Here is a 25,715-nt window from a genome sequence, read left to right as displayed (position 1 = left end):
GCCAAATCCTATATATGTTTCCTCATGACAGAAGCATGTCGAATAAAATAAAGAAAAAGAATCTCAGTCCCTTTGTGCCCCATTTTCTAATCATAGATCAGGTTACTGCTAATGCATCTGGTGGCCAAATCATAGTTTGAGCAGTTTTCTACTATCAGTTTTCTTTTCTCCACACTCCAACTCCATGTAGTAACAATAGGCCCCACTTCATCCCCTCCACTCGCATTAATAATATATGGAATCGGATCAAATGTGTGTACTACATTAACATTATGAAAAACTAGCACGATCTCACATGGATTAAATATCACAATCATCGGGATAAAACTCCTGCCACTTACATATCTGGGCAATGTAAATCACCCTCACAGAATGACTAGCTTATTACAAGATATGGACAAAGACAAAATAAAATGCTAGAACATGCATATGCCAACTACGCTTTCCTCATTTGGTATCTTGCTTGAAACTAGATTCAGCACCCTTTTCCTTTGTGTCATCCACTACTTTAGTTTCGGCAAGGCCAGCCACCTCAGTTGCATTGACTTCAAGAGTGTTAAACTTTTGAGGAAGCTTTCCATCCAGATTCTGAGCAGCTTCGGATTCATCACTTTCAGGTAGTTCATTGCGGTTTTGAACAAGTTCCGCATCATGCTTGGCAGTGTCCGCATTTTGAGATGGTGGTGCCCCAGAACTTTGAGCAGCTTCTAACTCCTCATATTTTGACACTACCTGTTGCAGCTCATCATTGAGATATAAAGCCTCAAAAAGCGTTGCTTCATCATCTGTAGTGCCTTCTACAATCCCCTTGATAACAGAGAGTGATTGCTTGCATTTGTCCAACAAGCTCACAGTTATATCTTCCTACAGCCACACAAAATTATTGAAAATTCCACCATTAAACAACTATTCTGTCTGCCACATAGAGAAGGGAAAAAAAAAAGCAGCAAATACTTCTTCCATAAGCACTTAAAAGAGAAGAAACTAAATAACAAAATACATCAAACTTCTTCCATAAGTAAAAATCAACTCATGCTCCCCAACTTTTAGAAAAGTTAGATTAGAGTTTCTATACAAATTAGAGTGCATAAGTTCATTTTTAAATTGTGAGAGAAGTTGATTTTTATTTTTTTTTACCTTCTTATTTTCTTCTGGTATAAACATATACTAAAATGTTTATCCAAACAAGGCCACTAACGGTATTAATTGGGGGGAAAGAGAGGCAAAAGAAAGACTGGACACATAGAAAAAACACCTTCAAGCATTGAGATAATGTTGCTCTACTCGACCATCAAAATGTTTACCTTCAAAGGTTTTGGCTCTGCCTCCGAATTCAATATGCTAGAAAGCAACTCAAGACTGTTTCGAGCAACCACAAGATGCTCTTTCTTCTCTTCAATCGACATGTGTAGGTAATTTGTAGAGAAAGTGGCTGAATCATCCATTTCATAAAGTTCAGCTTGAGGAATCGGGTATCTCTCAGGGGGGTCTACAGGATATTGATTTGTATCTGACTCCAAGGTATATGGAGCAGACGGTGAATTTCCTCCAGCCATGTCAAGTGCTTCATCTCTTCCTTTCAAACTCTGTCATCGAGAATGTAAAAGAATCATGTCACAACAGTTCCAATCAAAACACTGAATTCTGCAAGAAAAAAAAAGGGGGGGGGGGGGGGGGGGGGTTACCATATAAGTTTGACGAAAGACAGGGAGATAGGCAAGATCCTGGGACTCGCCCCAGGCCCGAATCAAGTGAAAAGCCCGTCTGCGAGTGTGGTGCTGGGCCTGGGGGTTATCCATCAAGCGAACCAAATCGTCGAGAAGCTTCTCGGAAGCGATTTCGGAGAAGAGCTTGTCGCAGTTCATGGCGCAGGTTTCCAAGAGTTCGAGGGTGAGGGTCTGAACGAGGGGGCTCTTGTGGGTGAGTCTCCTCTTGAGGGCCTTAACGAGCTCGGAGCCGCTGAAGTCGTCGCTGTTGATCATGGCGCATATCCTGAGATTCATGCCCCAGTTGGGCTCCTGGAGCGTCTCGGCCGTGGCGTCCTCCACCATCTTGGACTCCGGCGTGGGCGCCTGCAGCATCTCCTTGACTTTCCCGCTCACCATTCGGCCCATCTGGGCCCCACCCGTCTTCAGCCTCTCCCCCAGCTGCGCAAGCTTCAACCGCTCCATTCCCTGGATCTGATGAGGACTGGAAGCTGAGGTTTCAAGATTATAAAGTGCAGAGGCGAGAGAGAAAAGGGTTGTGTGTGGGTGTGATGTGGTGTGATGGTGGAATTTCGGGTTCAATTCAATTCTAGACTCGGATTTGTGGTTGTCCTTCTGTGGGATTAGTTAATGTCTCCAGTCTCCACCTAGATATTTTACTCACCTCACCCGGATTAGTACCACTTTGATTTCGGCCTCACTTGGAATTAAAAATAATAATAATAATTTTGACTTACCACAATTATGTTATGAGCTAACTACGCATAAGAAAAATGTTATCAACCAACTGTGACTTTCACAAGTATTTTTAAAAAAGTGAAATCATTTTTTTATTAAAATATGTTTTTCATTTATCAAAATATCTTTTTTGTTATTAAATGAAAATTTAAAAAAGTCTAAGAGAGGTTAAAACCCTCCCTAAAATGATGTCACAAAAGGACCTTGTATTCTATAGGAGGAGTTTCAAAATCTAAGAGATTCTAAGAAGTCTGATGGCTTACACTTGTCATATGATCAACCACACTATTCACTTCCCACATCATGTGAGTAACCTTTACATTCTAAGATCATATCATTGAGGATTGACTATGTCTGATGAGTTCAGCGTAAAGATAATCATCCAAAATTTCATTGTTGAAGAAAGAAGAGGTTGTCAAGGAGTTTGCCTCCACCCACACACAACTATAATCTAAATCTCGCACATGCTCTGTTGTTGTAATAATAGCCCAAATCTATATGACTATAATTGAGTAAGCCCCTAATTTCTTACAAAATCCCAATAACCAATTATTATTAACATCCCTCAATGCATCCCTACAGCCTATGTTACTACTGGCCAAATGAATTGACCCATCAACATTATGCTTAATCCACCCTGAAGGAAACACTTCTATCCTCTGTTCTTTAGATTCTATGACACTCAATTCTAGTTGTCAAACCAACTTCGAATATTGTGTAATTTGTCTTAGTCATAATAGCTTCACCCTTAAATGCTTACCTTCAAAAATCACTTTATTTCTAGCAATCCAAATAGCCCAAAGAGTAATACCAAAATGAGAGTTCCAAGAGGTATTATTAGAACTAATATTTTGCATGACTCGAACCTTCAATTGGTGGTTAAAGAATTTTGCAGGAAAAAACAAACTAGTGTTGTCGATATTCTCCAAGATAAACTTCACTAAGTGGCAATCACGAAGAATATAAATGTTAAACTTTGAATCTTTTCCACAAAGAGGACAAGTGATGTCATCCACCAAACAAAAAACTTGTAGCCTGACATTAGTCTTAAGACCATCATAAAGGATGACAGAAATGAAACTCTTGACATGATGAGGGTCATTCCATCTCCATACTTTCCTCTAATTTATCCCAGGGGAGCTAGAATTATGGCCAACAAGGTATTTATAAGCTGATTTCATAAAAAAAATATATAAAAAATAAAAAATCATCCAGAGTGAGGGGTCTAAGAGGGGCAATTTCCCCTTATAAGGAAAAAGAGGGGGGTAAGCTATGATCTCGTCCAAAACAAGTTGAGGCAAACACCTGATCATACTAGTAATCAGCTCAAACTCATTACCTCCAACATAGTTCACTACTAGATTATGGAGATCGAGATGGTTGGAAAGGTGAATAGCTTTATCAATAAGACAAACACCCGAAGGAAACCATTTGTCCAACCAAAACCTCGTAGTCAAGTAGATGGAGACCATCAAGCCCCAAAGCCTTTGAGTGTCCTTATGTTAAAGAATGCAACCTTCACATTAGAGTTTAGAAGGGTGTTTTGAACAAAGTCAATTTCCTCCATAGACAAACTAGGGTTTTGGGGGCACATTTCCATTATTCCTTCTTCCACCCTATCCTCTTCCCTAAGAGTTTTAACTATCACTGAAAGTTCTCACGATTGGCAAGCGCGTCTCACTTCTTCCTTGAGTACTTTAATGTTCAAATAAAGAGGGTTCTCCACAAGCCCATCTAGCTCCTCAAAAGCCAAGAAGTCATTCTCTATATCCTCCTCCATACTAGTCGATTGGGATGAAGACTCTTCATTCACACTTTTGATGATGTCCTTGTGAGACATTGTTACCTTTTTTAACACCTCCCCAACTGAAGTAGGAAAGATAACACCTTTCCCCAACAAGGTAGTAGCTTTTGCTTTGTTACTAGGGAGCGCTGACCTCTTAACAGGCCTACCTCCCCCATTACCTTCAACACTATCTTTTTATTTAACATGGAGGTTACTTTTTAATAGTAGGTCATGTTCCTCAAGGATTAGCTGCTTAGAAAACCTAACAAACATCCTTAAAATTGTTTACTTCTTGTGGTCATCACTAGATTCTGCAAAATACATATATGCACACCTAGTAATATATATCATCACTATTTGACAAGACAAAATCATCCAAGTTCGTATTAATTTATAGACCTACGAGTTTGCACCCCTCCCAGATAATCTATACACTTTTAAATTCTATTGAATACAAAGGACAAATAATTAAGATTTCTACCATGACAAACATAATAAGTGTTTGAAACTATACACTAAAGAAATCAATCAAAAATATTTTGAATCGTTAATTTTTAGTTCTTATAAAAATTTAATATATTTTTAATATTGATATTTACTCAAAAATATATTTTTTAAATTATTGATTAAAAACCAAAATCATGTCACTTTTTAAGATATTTTAAGAATTAAAAACATATTTTTATCTTAAATTGTATTTTATCCTAAAATTACAGAGTATTTTTTATTTAAAAACATTGCGCAATAAATTTATATTTATATTAGTCACATTAGAAAGAAAGAAAAAAAAGAAGAAAGAAGAGATACTACTTGTTTTTCAATTTTTTAAAATAAATAAAAAAGAAAAATCATGAAGTGGATAATTATAAGACAAGTGTTTTGAGACAAAGACTTTATAAGATGAGAAATGATTTAAATTTTTACATAAAATAAAAAATAAAAAAATATAAAATGAAGACTAAAATAGTTTACCAAAGGAAAAAATTTAGATATAAGTGAGATAAAACTTTAATTTTGAATTAAAAATGATACTAACATATCTTTAAAATCGTAACTAAATCTTGTAATTTACTAAAAAATGAAACTCTCTCTGCACGCTTATATATAGGCAAAAAAATGTTTAAATTTTTTGTACTCAAATATAAACAAATTTTAATCAAATTAATTTTATTTAATTACATAAAAATATTTCTAAAATTAAAACAATAAATAAAAACACTATCTACAATAAATATATAATTAAAATATTTGAATATATAAAATCGTAAAAATTAAATACATCCTACTACTTTCCATAATTTGTGCATACATATATAGATATAGTGTATAGAGCGTATTTGTATGTATAAAGATATAGAAATGGTATAGATAAACTGGAGAGAATAATAAATAGGAACAAAAAAGCATTTGGTTGAATCGGTGTGAAATAAGTGCAGTGCAATGGCTCCACCGTCATTCTCAACATGGTGTCGCTACTTGGCCAACAAGTTAGAATACACCCTTCTTAGCTTGAAGGTGTTGTTCCCCGTTATCTGGCCTATGTTGTCTCTAGTGTCACATTTTCTCGGAACTTTGTTGATTTTTAAAATTGTTTGTTATTTATTTGTCTTTATGGGTTGGGACTTTGGGGTTTCGACTTGTCATACAGAAGTATGTGAATACTGGGGTAGTACACTCAATCATTTCAGTTCTTTCATGTCCTAATGTTTTGATTCTGAGATTTCTCTCATTTTCCTCCTACTGTTGTATTATTTTTAATTAGGTATCTTTTATTTATGTCCTTTGAATATTTATTTCTTGAAATTAAGATAATTATCTAGAGGCATATTCAAGCATAACTTTGTCAAAGATCATGTTTGAAGCCTGGATATGAAAAATGGAGTAGCTATCGTAGGTCCTGCCTTTGTCTAATATCTATGCTATATTATAGATTAATGTGAGATATTTGGAAGAGTTGCAAAGTCATCAACTAAGCAGAGGTATTCAAAGTGATAGGTTTTGTTTTGTCCTAGTGTTAGTTTTAAGATGGATGATGGATGGTGTGTCCCTGTAAAGGGCATTCCAATTTCCAATTCCGAAGTTAGGGTTTGCTCTAGCATAGAGCAGGCAACAAAGGTGCATAGATGAGTGGTTAAAAATTAAAACCCTTTATTTATATCATTATCAAGGTGTAGTTGCTTGGAGAGCAACCCATACGATATTAGGCTCCCATTAATTGGGGATTGATTGATATCCTAAAAAGATTTTATCCATTTATCCCGTGTCCTGTTCATAGGAATTTCTGTTAAGATCTCAGCCTTGATAGACTGTTAACATGTGTGGGGTTACAAAGGAGTGAAAGGACTTGTTGGGCTCTGGGATCCACCTACCTTTGAGCCATGGGACAGCTGAGCGGGGTCTGAAATCCTAGTCCAGATCATGTTTCCAAGTAGTCCAGGTTTTGCAGTTGTAGAAATATTACTTGCTTTTTCTGTATTTTTCAGTAGAGTAGTGTAACATTAGCGCTTACTTGTAAGCCTTTTCTGATTGGTTTAGTGGCATGAAACAGAGCTATGAAGGAGGACAGCAAAGCGACTTCATTTATAAGACCATGATGCTGAGAAAGTTGACTTACGTGTACCGGAATGAAGGGGACCAGGTGGCTCCTACTAGTATTGGAAAAGCAGAAACTCTTCTTGTCCGGAAGTTACCAATTGCTGCTCCAAAGTAATCATACTCATTTTGTGCAACATAGATTTTTCAGATTGTAAAATTGTTAACTACTACTGTGGGTTGTCTGATATGGTCCATTTTATTCTGAGGATGTGTCATCCTCCTGAATCACAATATTTATTCCATGTCTTAACCTTAATGTTTTCATTTGACAAATCTTTGAACTGTTGCTTTTCTCATCTTGATTTCATACTTTGGATGCCCCTCTTATCTTGATTTCATACTTTCAAACTACATCATTAACAAAAGTGTATTTTAGGCTAAATGCTCCAATCTTTGCTACAATACATTTTTTTTTGGGTGATCCAAGGAATCCCCTGGCTGGAAGCTAATGTTTTGCTAACTTTTTTTTTTTTTTTTTTTAATGTGTAGTCAATTACATCCATTTTGTAGTTCTTATCATGGTTCCTTTTAGATACGTGATCCTCGAGGATTATGTTGTAATTAGAGAAAAATCTTCTTAATTAGAGGAAAATATTTGTAGAATCTTCTATTTATTTTTAGCATATTTTGTCCTTTATTTCCTTATTTTTGGAAGATTAGATTGTTACAAAAAGGTGTAATGAGAATGCAATATGCATGAATGATAATAATAAAATCATTCTCCTTTTCAAGTGATTAACACACAGGATTGTTTTTGTTTAAGTAATCATTCTTGAATCATTGCACAAACTGTTAGTGCATCATGACTGACTACTGTGTAGGCAAGTCAGATTAGCTGCAGGCCTAGAAGGCTTTTAGAATATTGAGATTTCGTTAGATTAGCCTAACTGAAGTCTGCTGGGTTGTATAACAGATGTTGGTCTTCAATGTAAAGCTTGCTGACCAAGCTAGTCACAGTTTATAAACTCTACTGTACTATCAGATTAAACGCATTGATTCATTCTTTAAAAAATGGAAATATGGTCTGACTAGTCACATCTCTACAATATTTTTCTCTCTCTGGATTTCTATTATAAAATATTTGTAACTGTTGAACTCAAAAAATAAACACAATGAGTTCTGAATAAATCATAAAAATAATCTGCTCTTTTTGGCCAAATTTGAGTGCAAACGTCAAAAAACACAAGGTTTCCCCCTAACAGGAGTTTCCTCCTTCAAAACATTGGAAATAACATTTTGACACCTTAATTCCCTCCTACAGTTCTGTCAAACCGTATATATAATCATCGCGTCTTAAAACAAAACTGCCTAATACAGAATTAAAACAAACATATTTGCCTAATAACTGTCCTAATGCAAAATAAACACAAACACAACTACCTAATAACTGCCTGATACAAAACGTGAGCTATCAGTAACAGGAAGTCAATTTTTTGTTGTAACAAAAGGAATGACACATAATTTGTGTTACCAAGTTAGTATATTGATATCACCTGTAGATTTGATTGTTTGCAAGTTACTAAAATTATCTCATTTTATCAAACTCCTGCTGTATCTTAATTTGAGCACTAGTTTACTATGGTCTGTCAGTTCTAAAGTTGAAAGTTGAAAGCATAAGGTGTTTCTTACTTGTGATGATTTATATTTTGTTTGTTGTAAAACAACATTTCAGGGTTTTACAGGTGTTATTTTAACTTTTTTAAAAATATGGTTTTCTTTTTATATTTTGTAATCTGGTTGGGGCTATGGTCTATGGATGGTATGATATGAGTTGTGATCACCTCCCCTCCTCACCTCAAAACATGTTGCTGACTGACTGTCAGTTTAAAAATTTAGAGGTCATTACTCCCTTTTGATTTTCTTATTTTAGATTTCCACTAAAATTAGTGAGATTTTGACTGATGGTCCACTTTTTCATCTTGTGTTTATTAATCAATGCAACCTTTAGTTATTTGCTTGTGATATGCATGTTTCTTTGACAGGAATGTTTCTGTAGGAGATTTAGTGGTCTTGAAAAACCCTGAGAAGAAAGATAACTATCTAGTCAGGCGATTAACTGCTATTGAAGGTTATGAGATGGTTTCGACTAATGACAAGGATGAAACCTTTATTCTAGAGAAGGATCAATGTTGGGTAGAAGCTGATAATAAAAGTTTAAAACCCAAGGTAAAACTGCTCTATTTTTCTGGTCTCTATATAAATGGAGCATATCAATTGGCATTAGTATCTTATTGCAAGAGCGAGAGAAGCATATTGAGACTATTAGATCATTCATGTGAGATTGAAAGACTAGATCCTCTTATCTCTCATAATATATTTGTTAGATACTAATAATTATGTTCATATTTGCAAATTTACCATTACCTCTGGCCCCATTCGTAAAAAGCTTCATAATTTGTATTTTTTTTATTCATCAGAATCAAATTTGGTACCAAGAGTTTACAACAACTCACACATCTTGCTCTACTAACTAAGCTAGATCAGATTGGTGTAAGACTATCATGCCATCAAGCAATTAGTTACCCTGCCTATTTGGTGTCTTGTCATTATGCTATTTGACCATGAGAGTTTAGCTCATGGTCGTGGGTTCCTTTGACATTACACAAACTGTGAAAATGTTGCTAGACTAGCAATGAGTTTCTGTGAAGAACAGAAAATAAAATAAAATAAAATAACACAGTAAAAATGGGTTAAAAAGGAAGAGGTGGAATTATTGGAACCTGGTTTGCTCACATTCATGACTGTGATTCTCTCCAGTTTAAAAATGAAAGCTCTCTCTTTGTAGTTTTGGCACCTTAATTCTCTCCCTATGACTAAAATAAAAAAAATCACCCGTTGGCCATTAATAGTGGAGCGAGGGTTATGATGAACTGAGAACTAAAATAGTGATTAGTAAGAACTTAAGTTGTAACAAAGAAACAGGTGTGTTAACTGTTTTTGTCCAAGCAGTGTATGCTTAAATGGGAATATAATGTATTTTGAACCTATATTTTTAGTCTCATTCCTTGACATCATACTTGGGAAAGATGGTGGAATCTTGTTGCAAGTGGTTTGAGCATAAGTGGAAGAGACCTATAGAAGCCCAGTAAATGGGTGAGATTACATAAAAGGTAGTCCAGTAGTTAGCGATAAAGGAAACCAAGAAATACTATGAGCCAAATTTTAAAAATGATTTATATTTAAATCGTTTGTCATAAGGTGAATGTTTCCATAAAGACTAGTCGGGGTTAACGGTAATATTTTGGCTATGCTTGAGTTTTGAGTCTTTTGACTCCTTAAATGCTTGTAAACAAGGAATGTTTCTTTGTTTAATGCATCAACCTGAATGACAGGAAGCAAGGGACAGTCGATCATTTGGTCCAGTTGACATGACAGATATTGTAGGCAGAGTCATTTATCGCCTGCGAACTTGTGTAGATCATGGCTGTGTACGAAACAGGTGAACTAAATTTATGTGCCTCATTAACTCATTTCTTATGTACAAGGTGGATTGGTCTTTTGACTATTAATACAATTTACTCCTTTGCCAGTCATTCCAGCATGCTAAAGGATTGGCCCGTGTTGGCAGTGGAACTTGATGTTGAGGAGATGTCAAAGAATCATAAGGCCTAAAGGCCTGTTTGGTTTACATTCCTGTCCACCCAAACGGGAAAACGTGCTTCCTTTGCACTTTTCCATGAAGTGAATCACTACATATGTCAAGTGGTTGCCTACTTGTGTTTTCCATGTTTCAGAATTCGAAACAAACCGGTTTCCTAACCAGCATTAACTAGTTTGTTTTATAGGCATTCCTTGTGGATTCTATTTGAGACAGAGCAAGAATAGGATGTGACTATTTTTGCCAAAGTTTGGGATGGTTGTGTGAAGTGATATACTTTACTACATAGTATTAGATGATTGGCTTTTTCTTTAAAGCATGAGTAAAACGTTTTAAAGTTGTCGTAAGCTGAAGCTCTAGCAGACATCTGCACTGCTTGTTTTATGTATATAGAGTAATATTATATTTTTTATGATATTATTTGTTAATATTAATATTTTATCAAGAAAATGTCAAATAAAAAAATTGTATTTGATATCTTAAAAATTAAAAAAGCATTTACATTTAGTAAGTGTTTGTTTAAAAAATTTATGTTCAAGAAATGATGACTTATACTTTAATTTATAAAATAAGTCAAATCAAATAATGCATTAAATAATTGAAGAGGAAGTTTTGCTATTTATAATAAATTATTTTGCTTGAATAAGATTATATTTTGTGAAGGATAAAAAAATAAGTTTAATTAAACTCAGGAGTATGAGGTAAATTTGTGTATGTATAAATTATTTGAATAAACTATCAATTTGGTTTTTGAAATATTACCTTCTCACTTGGGTACTCTTTAAACTACCTTTATTTATTTATGAGTAAGAATGGTAAATAAATGACATCTTGAGAATTCTGACTATAGAGTGAATGACATCCTGAAATTTTTAAACCAGAATTTAATAATTAGCAAAATTTAATAATTTTTTTTATTAAATATGTCTATCAAAATAGAATTTTAATAGTAACATAAAGTTGTTAAACTTACATTATGAAAACTATAAATTTGAATTAGATTCTGAATCATTTGTGTTAATTCATAATTCTTTAATTACTAAACTTATGTAGATAATCTCTAAATCATAAAAATATTCTTTAAATTAGTCGTTAATATTGGTAAAATATATCAATTTAATGATTAAATTGATAGATATTTAATATTTTAAAGTTGTTTATATAATTTTGTTAGGTTTAAAATTATTTAAGAGAAAAATAATATTTAAAATTAATTTAATAATTTATTCTAAATTATCTGTTTTCATCAATAGTTTATTTATGACAAAACTACTTGTATTACATTAAGAGGTTATGGACAATTTTAGATAATATTTGGTTTAATTTATTTTAGAGGCATAATTCTTCTTAAAATGAAAATTTGAGTTAAATAAAATTAAAGAAAAACCATTAAAAGGTATTTTTGTAAGGATTTTTTTTTTAAAAAAAAAGGTTTTTTAATAGAAGTTTTACTAGTCTTTTACTTTTCCCTGGCGAAAATATTTATTGTTGAGAATGTCCGTGTGTGGATAGGTAACACCGTAACAACAACAAACTAAACCTGCGACTTGGACAGCTAAGGGAGTGAGAATCGAAGCAAACCGCCACTGAGTGTGGGCGGTTCGTTACGATGATCCAAGCAACGCATCTGGTGCTCAACAACGTTGCCGGTTGGTGTCTTCCTCTGTCAATCTAGGGCTTTGGTTTTTCCATCTCCTTTTCACTTTTTTCTCTCTTTGATTTTATACCTTCTCTGGCATGCTTTTCAGCCTCGTTTCCGTAATAACACAAAATCAAACTTCTCTTCTGTAAATAAAATTATGGCAAATATCTCTGCATCATGATTTTCCTTTTTATTTTTTATTTTTTTTTTAAATTTTATTGAAGCACATGTAATATTCTGGACACCTACATTCATCATAGTTCATTTATGCTGGCCGTTCTTCATTTTAATTCCTAATGCAATTGTGATGTCGATCATTGTTCATTACTCAATTCAGAGATTGAGTACTTGATGCCTTATCCTAGGTTTCTATGATGAATTGTGTTGGATTCTTCTCTGTCATAAATAATTTATTACCTTGCTACATTTTTTTTCTTCTGTTGTTGTATTTTACTTCTCTAGTTAATTTTTGAAGTGGTTTTGGGTGATATTGCAGGCTGTGGAGTGTCACAAGGTAGGTTTCTTCCATGTTCGGGTGTTTCTGGAAGAACAACTTGTGTCTTCTCGTGCTCCTCTCAGGGTTACCACAGAATTCATTCACGTGTTGAAATTGGAGGGCTAAAGTGTTCTTCTAGAGGTGCATGTGCATATTTTGTGTGTAGATCAAGGAGGGGTCCTGGATCTTCCTCCAGGCAAAACAAGAATGGATTTTCGAGAAGCAGGAAGTGGCTCAATGACCGGAGACACAGCTTTGAGGACTTTGAAGAAGATATGTTATCTTCGAAAAACGGTGCATTGGGATCTCATTCTAGCACGCCAAAACACCAGGACAATGTAGTCCCTAGGCCCAGAGAGAAGGAGGTTATTGCACTATTTAAGAAGGTTCAGGCTCGGCTACGAGAGAGAGCTACGATTAAAGAAGAAAAGAAAGTTGAAGCCTCCCAAGGACAGAATGGTTCTGTGGATTCCCTCCTCAAGCTACTAAGGAAACACTCGGCTGAGCAAGTAAACAAAAGAAGTAATGTAGGTGGCAGAGACAAAAAGATAAGCTTGGATCAGTTGCAAGATGGTGATCAAGATCTAGATAATGAAAATCAAAGCACCAAATTTTCTGATTTGGATGGTACTCCAAATAATGAGGCTCAAGAAACCAACATCTCTTTAGTAGCCAGGCCTCCATCCAATTTCCAGCGACGATCTCCCGTTCCTCGGTTAAGGTATCAGCCCGTTTCTTATGTTGATAATGATGACAATGCAGTCCCCCTGAGTGATGTGATTATAGAGAAAGTTCAGGATCAAATAGGTATGAAGCTTGATCCTGAGCCAGAACATGAGTCTGAACAGGAACTTGATCCAAAGGACGAGCTCTTCTTCCCTGAAATGGGGATTAAGGACATGGCAGAGGATAATTCTCTTAATTCCGAACAAATCTATGATGATGAACATGGGGAGGACCAGCAAGTGGAACTACATGAGGATTTGAGTATGCTTAAGCTGTCTGAATTAAGGGTACTTGCAAAGTCTCGGGGTCTAAAAGGGTTTTCAAAAATGAAGAAGGGTGTGCTCCTGGAGTTGCTAACTGGAAGGTGATTTGGATCAGCTATAGGTTTGAGAAGCAAAAACAAGAGACAACAGATTTTATTTATTAATGTTTTTTACCTGTGATCTGGTTTATTCTTCCAAATTGTTGAGGATTTGTGGATCATTAGAATAGAATAACCATGCTATCCAAGCCTCGGAGGATTTTGGATTTGTAACTTTATTCCCATGATGAGATTTTTGAAATTTTGTCACTGATTAGAATGTGTGCCATTCCGTATGTTCTTGCTTAAGCATTGGTATTAATTGCGATCGAGTTGGCACCCATTTACCCTGTAGTTAGATATACAGCATATTTGGATTACCTTGCCTTGCATGTTGAATGTACTTCGGGAGAAAGGTATACATCGTATCTTTCACTCTGAACATACTTTTGGAAGTTTTACAACAATAATGCTCACAAACATGCTAATAATCTTTATCAGGCAATTGTTAGCCATATAGTTTACACATCCAGCAGTTTTTGTTCTCTCTTTTCTTTTCCTTGTGCCTTTTAGTTCAGAAGGAAAATTTCCACTTTATGAGAAATTCCAAAATCTATGGCCACTACATAAATGGAGCTCGTTGTTTCTTAACAGTTCTTTTACAACTATGCTTACCGATTCTTCGGTGGGAATTTGTAATGTTGTTACATGTCAAGGCAATGGAAAAGAAGGTACATGAAACTAGGAATATTACGAAAGGGTAAGTGACTATTTCCATGATTAACCTTTGGTCGACTAATGTATACGAAGATTTAGGTTTCTAGAAACAATTGTTCTAGTACTTGATTGGATTAACTTATTTTAAAAGTTTTTTTTTTTAATTTTCTTAAATAATTATATTCCTCAAAATTGTTCCCTTAACCAAACATACGGTAAAACTTGTTCTGAGTTGGTATATTTTAACATTGTTCCCTTTTCATTGATATGATGAGTGCTCCATTAAGGCCCATAATGATAGATAAATCATAAATGAGAACCCAACATCAGGTGTGGCTTGCTTGCATACGCTTGCTTCCAATATAAACATTTTCCTTATATCATCACTTAATATAGCAGTGGGCAAGTGCCGCTAAATCAACATTGGGGCATGCTGATTCAGCAACAAAATCCTTTTAGTATACAAGTTACAAACAATGACGTATACGGCAAATAAGACAAACAATTAATACCTAATCCAATCAAGACAAATCACGAAGATCTCGTTTGTTTAGCTTCATACTGATTGACTCAGGATTTTGAGGGATGTAATTTAGAGTTTAGACACCATTGTTTCTTAGAAGTCAGACCACAAAAAGGAAGGGTGGTACAGCAAAAGCGAATGAAAATGTAAGTAGGACTTTATCAATTAGATCTCGCATCTAGAGTAGGTGGTTAAATCAAAATGTAAGTATATAAAAAAAAATAAGGTGAAATCGATTATAATCTTATAATGAAAGCATTTAGATATTGCTACTTGTTCAGAAGTATTTTTGGTTTTTTTGAATGTGGTAAATGTTTCAAGTGGTTAAGAAAATGAAAATTTCGATAAAGAGAAACTTATAAACACGTACGCACATACTTTGACATCCGAGTATATAAATGTAAGAGACGTGTAAAAAAAATGCCTTATATAATAATAATAATAATTAAATCTTTATCATGGGCTCAACGTTCAAAAAAAGTTATTGTCAGTAAGAACATCGATAACATCGATTAAATAATAAATAAATGATATTTTTTAATTAAAAAGTCACAATGAAAATACACAGAATATATATTGTTTTCCCACTTTTATCTATACTATTTAAATACTGATTAACATTTTCTTTTAAAAGAGGGGTATACAGGTTAAAATTACCAACCTGTTATTTATTTATTAGGCTTATTATTGTTTGCGTTTACTTAAATGAGTTTGAATCCATTTTTTTAAATACTGCTTGGATCCAAATATTGGTGTGGACTTTGAGGAGAAAAAGAATTCATTAATACAAATTAATCTTTGATTATTTACTTTGAAATACTGCATAAATTATATTACAAAAAAATAAAAGAAAAGAGAAAATTCAGTGTTGGATCTGTATTGTTTTACTACCCAGAATATAAATGATGCAAGGATATATGGAATTCTTTTTTATGTAAGTGAGTATGGACTTCGGTTTGACTTTATATGTCTTTAATTATGATATTGATTCAACAAAACAACAAAAAGATAAAGCTGCCTCGCCCCTAAATTGTTAGGAGTGTCGTGTAAGGAATAATTATTACAGCTATGATGTCATAAAAAAAAACTATTATTATTACATGTATGTGTAATAATCATCATGTTATTAAAAAAATTAAAACACGTAATAATAATAATAATAATCTAGCCAATAATCAACGAGTCTAATTAAGTTGACATATTATATTACTTTAATTTAGTTTTATAATTAAATTATTGATGTATAATATCTTTGATTTTGTTAATAATTAATTTTTATAAAAATATTAGTTAACTACTTTTAATCATATCAATATTTTTTTTCTATCTTTGTGTCCACCTTAGTGTATCTAAAAATATTTTTCTTCTAAAGTAAAATTTGACCAAAATATAGAATAGTTTTAGTACATATAAGTCATAGAGAAAGAATTAATTGACTATAGTCATTTTAGTTGTACATGATATCATAATTACAATGTATTATTATTCATTGTACTTAATGTCAAAATTATAATTTATAAAATCATTAGGATTGATATAGTAAAATGATTGAAATAATATACACAAAATTTTAAATTTACACTCTCTAATTATTATTATAATTTTAATGAATAAAAAAAACAATCTAATTAATAATTATCTATCTTTATCTCATCAATTTTTATGGTGTTTATAATTATTACTACAATTTATTGTCTTGATATACTAAATGTTATAATCACAAACTTTTCATTCTAAAAAGCATTCCCTATCTCATCCTTCAAACTAATCAATGATATACATTTGTCAACAATCTTAAATAAAATATTTCTTTAATTTTAATATTTTGAAAATTTAAACGTTGGAAGGATTTTTTGATTGATAAATTTTGGAGGAAGTATCATTTATCTAACCACAATAGATTGTGGTTGACACTTCATCAATACTAAATAAGTACGGAAAGAGATACTTAATAAATGAATAAAGAGGTACATGAACCTTGTTTATATGTGTTATTATATATATTATTATGTTCTTAACACTACTATGAAATTTATTGGTTTACTTAAAGTACAATGCCACCTTATTTATTATTATTATTATTTAAAAAAAAAGGAAAAAAGAAAGAATAGAAAGATGTTGCAATGGATATAGAACCTAAATCTCTATACTTTCCCCTTTCCTAATCACTAGTGGTCACACCTTACTTATTTACGTCCCCTATTTGTGAAGAGAGAAAAAAAAATGTGGCTGTAAAAAATGTTGGCTCACATGGTTGGCAAAAATGTGATAGACACAGAGCAATGTTTAAATTAATGAGCAGACGGAGGGAGTGAGATCTGTATGGTATTGGATTGGATCCAAAGGACGATTTGGTCATTGCAACAATTCAATATAGCCAGCAAAGATTGCCCCAAGCACTACCACTCAGTTCAATCATGTTCCCTAACTACACCATGGAATTTGAAAGTTGCATCAAATGGGCAGGTTTAGACCAGGTAGCAAGTAGTAACAAATTAAGTCCTTTTCACTTTTGAGTTTTAATGCCTTACCTAACCCTTTTTTTCTTTTGGTTCATCACCTAAACCCTTCTATTCATTAGGACGATAAAAAATGCACACCCTATTTTGTTGGGGTGGTTTTAGAGTGCAAGAAGAGAAAAAGAAAAAGAAAAAAGATAGAAAAAGATATTGATAGATATAATGTGTAATGTAATAAGAAGTGATATATATAAATAAAAAGAGGGAAACATGAGATGAAAGAGAATAAAAATGTATTTTTTTAGGATAATAATAAATGTACGTTCATAAGTACTCAATAGATAAACAGTATTTGGATAAAATTATGTGTGTAAGAATATTATTATGCCTTAATAATGGGAAATTAAGAAAGGGGCTTATACTAATAATTTATTAAGGAAATTTTTTAATCAGCAATTCATAAATTAATTTGTCCAAACTTTTTTTTTCTATTTAGTTTTATAATATTTACTTTTAATGAGATAAAATATAGAGTTTAATGGTTATATACGATTAAAAAAATATTACATAGTTAACCAATCAAAAGTTATTATTAAGAGTTTTTTACTCAAATAATACTATTTTAAAAAATATTTACCTAAATAGTAACCATGCAAATTTATTTCTCTAACTAGCACTTTTTACCGTTCACGTTCCAGAACGGACCGTTTCAGATTAAAAAAAATAACATATGACGAATGGATCAAAACAGGCCGTTCCGGATTCAAAAAAATACACATAAAAAGTGGAACCAAAACGGGACGTTCTGAATCCGGAACGGGCCATTTTGGCTTACAGATTCAGTTTTTTTTTTTCCCGATTTTCACTTATCAAATACCAAAACTCAGATATTACCATCAAATAATTAAATTTATTGAATATTAACATTATAAATATAACTAAATAAATTTATTAAAATTCATTACAACAATAAAGATCAATGGTAGCGTGACCAGGAGCGAGACAATAAGAACAATTTTTACACGATTATGTTATTCTCTAATGTCCATCTTTTTTCTAATCTTGTTGGACTTTGGCCGACTCTTGAAAGTTCTTTTGCATTCTAGATTTTTTGTCACAAAGTTAGAAGAAATGCAACATCCGAGAGAAGTTTGACCCACTGAAAAATTTACAATAAGGCTAATAAAGTACTACTGTCTTGCGTTGCATAAATTATTTCTTAAAAAAACTTTTATTATAGATATATAATTTAATTAAAATATATTGAAAGTGTAAAAATGTCTTAATATTATTATTTGATTATAAATTAATATGTATGGTAAATTAATTATATTTTAGAGTTTAGGGTTTAACCCTAAAATTGTATTTAACCCGATCCGAATATCCGATCTTTTAATGTATAAAACTAAACTGTGTGTATAGGTATATAATTTAAAAATATTCACATGGTGCTTTTTAATTTTAAAAATCAATTGAAAGATATTAAGAAGTAAGAACTAGATTCAATTTATGAGCTAAGATTTTTACGGGCCCCACCAGTTCAACCATTTTATGTTTATTTGTGTTGTTCTTAACTTAATTTGATGAAAAATTGCTTTAGTTGTTGGACCCTCTGCGTCAGGCTTTCCAGGTAGCTTTGTTGGGAAACAGAGCCATGGCATGGAAGCCCTTTCACTCACTTCTAATTCACAAATCACTTTAATTTTAGACAATCTCATGCTTTGGAACTCATCACCATCTCTTTTACCACCCTTCCACTCTCATAATCACAGCTATGCATATAGGTATGTATGCAAATGCAACCATTCAAACCAAACATTCAACTTTCCCTCACAATATTTTTTATATTAAAAAAATTCATGGGTTTCTCAGGTTCCCTTTTCTAGTTTTTGATCCATTGGAGGATCTTCTATTGTTTTTGTTATTTTAGGTGGTTTCGGGTTTTGTTGTGGATTAGTGACATCTTGTTGTTGAGAATTTCCTTGACAATTGGGTACATTTTGCTATGTTGTTGTTGTTTTTGAGGGCTCTTAATAGAGTTGTTTTTGGATTAACTAGTGAGAAGTTGTGAAGAAGAGAGGGTAATTTGGAGTACTTTACCAATCTATGGTTCTGGCAGATGAAGAATTATGTCTGAAAGTTGAATTGGTAACCATTTAAGTTGATGAGTGAGGTTACTGAAAACCGAATTTTCTTTTTCCTTCAATGGACTTTAACAGTTTCGGCCGTTTGGTCTTCATGCACCATTTTCATTCAGCAATTGCATTTGATCTCTCAAGTGAATTTCTGATAACATCTTTGTAATTTTTTATAGCAGACCCGTCTTACCTGTAGGTGAAATTCATTTGCCTTTTCATGCAATGGTGCAAATTTATTTTATGTCATTGTTATCTACTTAAGCATTTTTCAAATGCTTATTTGTTTGTCTTTATTAGCTGATCTGCGTTTTTGCATGGACACAAACATGTGGTACTAATTGTTGGAATGTTTTTCAATAATGGAGTTTATTTTGGTCACTAATTGCTGGATAGTCAGAGCTGCAAATGAATGAAAAATAATGCAAGGAAGCCCTTCAGGCTTCAACTATAGGTCAATTGCAAAAAAAAATCTCCCATTTTGGAAAATAAGCAATTTGATTCCTTGAACTTACCAATCCATGCATAACGACTCCTTATTTGGGTTTCATATACATGCACAAAGGCTTTATGTGTTGATATGTTTAGGGAGTCAAGTTACAGTGTTTTGTACCACAGGGAGATTTTCTGCAATTGTGCATTTTAATTCCCTAGTACATGTTACAAATGTTTCCTTTAATTTTGATTTTTTTTATTGATTTTGTAACACTAGATTTTATATGCTCTAACTGAAGCAGGTCAAACAAATACAACTTCAGTGAAATGTCTTGTCAACGGCATTTCTCGATTCATTCATCTAGTTTCTTGCCAAACAGTGAAACCAATGCCCCTTCAGAAGAATTGTAATAACATGGTTGGTGTTTTGAAGCGTTTGAAACCAATGCTCAATGATATTGTGGATAACAAAATCACTTTGGATGAAAATCTGTACAGAGAATGTGAAGAATTGGATATGTGGGTTAACGAAACTAGGGAGTTTATTGAAAAATGGGGCCCAAAGATGAGCAAGATTCACAGTGTAATTACTTTTATTCTAAACTTCTTATACTTAAACTAATATCATCATTCGGCTACTGTTATTTCAACTTGTTTAGAATCCTAAGCCCCTTTGCTGGCATTCAAACAAGGTCAAAAGAAACAATGAACCACCAATACCTCCCCCATCTGTCTTTCTTCTCTGGAAGAAATTGATTGCAACCTCTTAACTCTTTTGTTGGGAATATTCTATTTTCAGGTTCTTCAAAGTGGGGAATTGTTGATTAAGATACAAAACTCTTCACTCAAGATTTGTCATATGATAGTTAGATCCCTAAAGTCACCTGCATCTGTTTCAATTTTGGCTAATCTTCAGGTATGTTCAAAATTGAAGTTACTTCTTTCCTGATCATTATTCTCCTATCCCACTCCCCTGCAAAAGTAAGAGTTGAAAGAAAGTCAAACTACTTTATTTGGCAATAGTAGTTTTTGTCAGTTTTTGTGGGTGTCTTGTGGATCAATACAATCATGGAACTAATTGGTAGCAACTTTTTTCAGCACTATATTCAGGAACTTCAATGTCTTGAGAAGGATCCTGCAATGGTCTATATAGAAGAAGCATTGAGAAATCAAAGGGATAATATTCAACCTTTCTATGATCATCTAAAGGAAATTATAGGGTTACTCAAATTTACATCAAACGAGGAGCTCCTGAAAGAAAGTATTGCCGTGGAAATGGAAAGGTCAAATGCTGAAGTCAATAAAACAAAAGGGGACTTGGATGAAATTAACCAAATTGTGAATCTTGTGTGCAATTTGCGTGATTATGTAATGAAAATTGAGCAGTCTGAAGTCAAAAGTGGTGTCTTAATTCCCCCGTACTTTCGATGTCCTTTATCATTGGAAATTATGTTGGATCCTGTTATTGTGGCTTCAGGTCAGACATATGAGAGGCAATCCATTCAAAAGTGGCTTGATCATGGGCTAACTGTTTGCCCCAACACTCATCAGAGACTTTTCCATACCAATCTCATTCCCAATTATACTGTAAAAGCTATGATAGCAAATTGGTGTGAGGAAAATAATGTCAAACTTCCCAGTAACTCTAAGCACAGTAATTCTGCTCATATTTCATCCCCCTCAGATCATTTATTACATCAAGAATTAGATTGTGTGTGTAGCTTTGAGTCTTCAGATAGTAGCATTTCCAATTTAGATCAAACTGGAACTGCATTTGAGAAGCAAAAGGATGATAACTCTTTCAGATCAAACAAGAAATCCAATGGATGCCAGAATGAAGAGACAGAAAAGTCTGAGCAACAATCCCCTGCACCTTCATGTAGTAACAGCAGAAGCGAATCATTTTCAAGTTCTATTTCTAGTACCGATTATGTACTTCCAGTTTCAAAAGAGGTGTCAAGCATATCTAATAAGCATCAAAATGTAGAGTTGTCTGGAGAAATTACTAATGGGTGTCCTACTTCTCCTGCATATAAGGAATTTGGGATTTATCCTTGGTCATCTGGAAAGCAATTTGATAGCCCTGGATCAAAAATTGGAAGAATGGAGAATGAAAATAAGTATAATGAGAATAACAATAATACAATCATTACTAGTCATTTGAAAGTTGATTCCCATCCTATTTCCAACTTAGGATCTGACGAGTTGATCACTGCATCCCATGTCAATGAGTTGATTGAAGACCTCCAGTGTCAATTGATTGAAACACAAACTGCTGCTGCAGAAAAATTGAGGCTCTATACCAAGCATAACATGGAGAATCGTATCATTGTAGGGCAGTGCGGAGCAATTATGCCTTTACTTTCACTGTTATATTCAGACATGAAGATAACACAAGAGCATGCTGTGACAGCTCTATTGAATTTGTCAATTTATGATAACAACAAAGCCTTGATTATGGAAGCAGGTGCCATAGAATCATTTATACATGTTTTGCAGACAGGAAATGATGGTGCCAAGGAGAATTCTGCAGCTGCTTTGTTCAGCCTCTCTGTCATGGATAAGAATAAGGCAAAAATTGGCCGTTCTGGTGCAGTTAAAGCTTTGGTGGATCTTCTAGCCTCTGGAACTCTTAGGGGAAAGAAGGATGCTGCAACTGCCTTATTCAACCTATCAATATTCCATGAGAATAAAGCACGTATAGTTCAAGCTGGAGCCGTGAAGTTTCTGGTTCTGTTATTGGACCCTGCTGATGGAATGGTTGACAAAGCTGTTGCTCTTTTGGCAAACCTGTCAACAATTGTGGAGGGCCGATTAGAAATTGCAAGGGAAGGGGGCATTCCCTTACTTGTTGAAATTGTTGAATCAGGTTCTCAGAGGGGAAAGGAAAATGCTGCTTCCATCCTCTTGCAACTATGTTTTCATAGTCGAAAGTTTTGTACCCTGATTCTCCAAGAAGGCGCTGTACCTCCCCTGGTTGCATTATCTCAGTCTGGTACTCCAAGAGCAAAGGAAAAGGTATGAAACTAATCCTCTTGTCTTTGTCATCTATTTTGGTGGTCTAATCACTGTTTAGTGTGCATATACCATTGTTTTGCCGCATTTTATGAGTTTTTATTCCTCTCTAGGTGATATAGTGTTGAAGCCTTGAGGTTCAATCACGGTTAGTCAGTTTGTTGAAACAAAGTGCTAAAATATAAGCATTTATTGACTATTCGTGACTAAAGAATAATTCCAATTTCATAGTTTGTGCAGTGAATGCAAAGTTGTGACTATTGGAATGAAAGCTGTAAATAAATATTGTTTTGTGAGTGGAAAAGGTAAGGAATGGTATTGTGGTATTGTGAGGTTGTGGGGGTCAGATTTTACCAAACGTAACACTAATGTATCCTTAATCTCTTGTTGAATTCATTGCTTAGTCAACCCATGAGTTTACTCAAACCTAATCCCTTAGAGAAAGAGCCTAGGTGCGGATATTGAATATCAATCCCTTGAGTACCCAATATCTACACCCGCATTACAGGCTAGGGTTTAAGACTACTGATGGGTCAAGCTCTATCCCTAGATACAGTCACCACTAGGCATATGTTTCAGAACTAGTTTCACAGGTTATTTTCCAATACCCATGGAACCTTAAATCATGCAAAGGGTGATCAATCCAAAGCAAGCATTAAGAATAGAAACAAACACAACAAAGAATAAAACAACATGTATATATATCATTAAAATCGTAAAGATTACAATAGAGTACGTTGGTTACATCTAACCCCACAAAATGGGTGAAACCACTCAACAAAGAGGGCAAATACAAAATAGAGATGAAAGGAGGATGAAGAACCGAAGGAAAGATCCGCACACGGACGATCCCAAGCCCTGGGAATCCCTTCCGCAGCTCCTGGAGGCGCCCAATGTGAGAATGGGGGAGAAGTCCCCGAAAATGCTTTCAAATACGAGCTTGGGGAGACAGATTAGGGTTCATGCGCCCGGCGCATAAGTCTTCGCGCCCGGCGCATGGCCTTCCAAATGCCCTCTGTCTTCAGGACACGCCCGGCGCAATAGCTTCCAGAGGTGAGATGCTCTGTTTTGCTCGCCCGGCGCGGATCACCTTGCACCCGGCGCATAACCTCTTCTCTGCTCCTTAGCTCCTTTTAGTTTCCAATTCTATGGATCTTCAATCCTCAAGTCCCTAGCTCAATACCTGCACAAAAAATGAGGTGTATTAAGGTATTGTTAGCTAAATTTGGGTTAGTTATATCTGCACACAAAATGAACCAAAAAGAAAACAATTATATTGCAATGGTTCAAAGGATGAGTGGAATTTGTTCAATAAGTCTCATCCAAAAAGAGGTAAAATTGAGACTTAACAACAGTGCATTCTCCCCCCTCCCTTATCCCCAAAAACAGTAAAGGAGGAAGTTTTTACTCTTGTTTGGGGTGGTTGTTAAGATAGGAAAAAATATAATTCATGTTTAAAAGAAATATTAATTTTCATAATGGACTTTTAAAGTAACACAAGCTTAAAGGAAAGTTATACAAACATTGCGGGGTCATGGAATACAGCATCTCACATCCTAAGCTTAATCTAAAATTGGAAGAAATGCTAACGTGTTGTTCACGTACATGCAGGCACAACAGCTTCTCAGTCATTTTCGGAATCAGCGTGAAGGAGCCATGGGGAAGGGGAAATCATGAAAATTTGAAAATAGACAGTTTTGTTTATTTCATTGCCCTTTTGCATCAGTAAATCCATAGTCTATGTCTGCTGTTGAGGACTTTAGGACTCCTTCAATCATTTTTTTTTTTTTAATTCTTTCTAAATGTATCATCTGTGTCTTAGTGAGAAACATTTTTGTCTTCCCCCTCCTTTTTGTTCTGTTGGATGTAGTGGCTTGGTTTCTTTCTAGTAGAAGTCTGTTTTTAAGAGAAGGTAAACTATTTCTGAAGCTTTAAGCTTGGCGAGATTTAAACATAAAACACTGTTTTGTTGGAGTCTCGAGTCATAACTGATGCGATTGGAAGTCGCTGTTGTACATATTTGTACATATGGTATAAAATCTTGTGGTGTACCATAAATTATTGTACCTTATTCTGCTGTGTGAGCACTCTGTTTTTATTATTATTATTATTATTATTTAATCCTGTAACAAATTAGGCTTTCACTATGAGCTGTATATATTATAATATCACGTATCCATTAAAATCTAAATGAATCAATCCAAATTTAAATCGAAGTACATTGATATAGAAAAACTAGAACCATTTCATAAAAAATCAAACTCCATTGTTTTTATAAAATGAATTTTGAAAATCAAACTACACTGAATTAAATTTGGTGTACCGGTGCATTATTTTTCAAATCATAAGATGAAATTAATTTAAAAATAATCTTCTCTCGCATATCTCTTATCCAGACGAAATGAAGATACGAAAGTGTACAATATTCTATTTATATAACTAAGTTTTCTTGAATGGAACTTTAATCTCATGTGAAATTATTTATTACTATACAAAAGAGTTTTAGTTTTGCATAGCTAGAGAAGTTGTTATTTAGGTATAAAATATAAATAAAAAACAACTCATGTAAGAAAACGTAAGCTCCATATCAAAGGTAACATGGGACTATCTTTATCAAACAGCAAAGTGCTAGAGGTATAAAGTTTGCTACAAGCTCCAAACATGCAAATGCACTTATTATTATTGATTGAAAATGTATGTCGTAAACCAGTGACAATAAATTGGTTTATATTTTGTACAGGTGTTGCAAAATTGTATTGAAACAAATCAATTGTAACAATGGATGAACAATTCATATTTTATACCCTTATGCATACTTTGCATGTTGATTGTTGACCTCACTT

The 25,715-nt window shown here is 33.8% G+C and overlaps 4 protein-coding genes across 10 annotated transcripts; 3 read left to right on the top strand and 1 right to left on the bottom strand.

The window, feature by feature from the left end:
• Positions 1 to 243: 243 nt before the first annotated feature.
• LOC109798116 (ENTH/VHS/GAT family protein) lies at positions 244 to 2,348 on the bottom strand. Its single transcript, XM_083059304.1, has 3 exons — positions 1,686 to 2,348; positions 1,305 to 1,586; positions 244 to 864 (listed from the first exon to the last, which is right to left on the bottom strand). The coding sequence occupies exons 1-3, from the start codon at positions 2,169 to 2,171 to the stop codon at positions 448 to 450; spliced, it is 1,185 nt and encodes a 394-aa protein (XP_082915430.1). The 5' UTR covers positions 2,172 to 2,348; the 3' UTR covers positions 244 to 447.
• A 3,236-nt stretch (positions 2,349 to 5,584) lies between these two features.
• On the top strand, positions 5,585 to 10,838 carry LOC109797525 (mitochondrial ATP-independent inner membrane protease subunit 2). Of its 5 annotated transcripts, none has more exons than XM_020357582.3 (5): positions 5,585 to 5,745; positions 6,779 to 6,936; positions 8,808 to 8,991; positions 10,158 to 10,264; positions 10,356 to 10,838. In XM_020357582.3, exons 1-5 carry the CDS (start codon positions 5,671 to 5,673, stop codon positions 10,435 to 10,437), a joined length of 606 nt encoding a protein of 201 aa, XP_020213171.1. In that variant the 5' UTR covers positions 5,585 to 5,670; the 3' UTR covers positions 10,438 to 10,838. The 5 variants fall into 5 exon arrangements, with proteins under 5 accessions (XP_020213171.1, XP_020213173.1, XP_082915429.1 ...); XM_020357584.3 differs by lacking the exon at positions 5,585 to 5,745 and adding an exon at positions 5,754 to 5,896; XM_083059303.1 differs by lacking the exon at positions 5,585 to 5,745 and adding an exon at positions 5,971 to 5,992.
• A 1,076-nt stretch (positions 10,839 to 11,914) lies between these two features.
• LOC109796898 (rho-N domain-containing protein 1, chloroplastic) lies at positions 11,915 to 13,897 on the top strand. The gene is made up of 2 exons (XM_020356746.3): positions 11,915 to 12,072; positions 12,562 to 13,897. The coding sequence occupies exons 1-2, from the start codon at positions 12,033 to 12,035 to the stop codon at positions 13,653 to 13,655; spliced, it is 1,134 nt and encodes a 377-aa protein (XP_020212335.2). The 5' UTR covers positions 11,915 to 12,032; the 3' UTR covers positions 13,656 to 13,897.
• Positions 13,898 to 18,866: 4,969 nt separating this feature from the next.
• LOC109796792 (U-box domain-containing protein 3) lies at positions 18,867 to 24,943 on the top strand. 3 transcript variants are annotated; one of them, XM_020356590.3, is made up of 5 exons: positions 18,867 to 19,071; positions 20,160 to 20,440; positions 20,657 to 20,773; positions 20,956 to 22,875; positions 24,484 to 24,943. In XM_020356590.3, exons 1-5 carry the CDS (start codon positions 19,062 to 19,064, stop codon positions 24,547 to 24,549), a joined length of 2,394 nt encoding a protein of 797 aa, XP_020212179.1. In that variant the 5' UTR covers positions 18,867 to 19,061; the 3' UTR covers positions 24,550 to 24,943. The 3 variants fall into 3 exon arrangements, with proteins under 3 accessions (XP_020212179.1, XP_020212178.1, XP_082915427.1); XM_020356589.3 differs by having other exon boundaries at positions 20,157 to 20,440; XM_083059301.1 differs by lacking the exon at positions 18,867 to 19,071 and having other exon boundaries at positions 20,160 to 20,275; positions 20,356 to 20,440.
• Positions 24,944 to 25,715: the final 772 nt, after the last annotated feature.

This window comes from Cajanus cajan, chromosome 6 (assembly GCF_000230855.2).
Source record: "Cajanus cajan strain Asha chromosome 6, NIPB_CcT2T_4, whole genome shotgun sequence".
Taxonomy (NCBI): domain Eukaryota; kingdom Viridiplantae; phylum Streptophyta; class Magnoliopsida; order Fabales; family Fabaceae; genus Cajanus; species Cajanus cajan.
The sequence above is the reverse complement of the archived record's forward strand: the minus strand, read 5'-3'. Positions and strand labels throughout refer to the sequence as shown.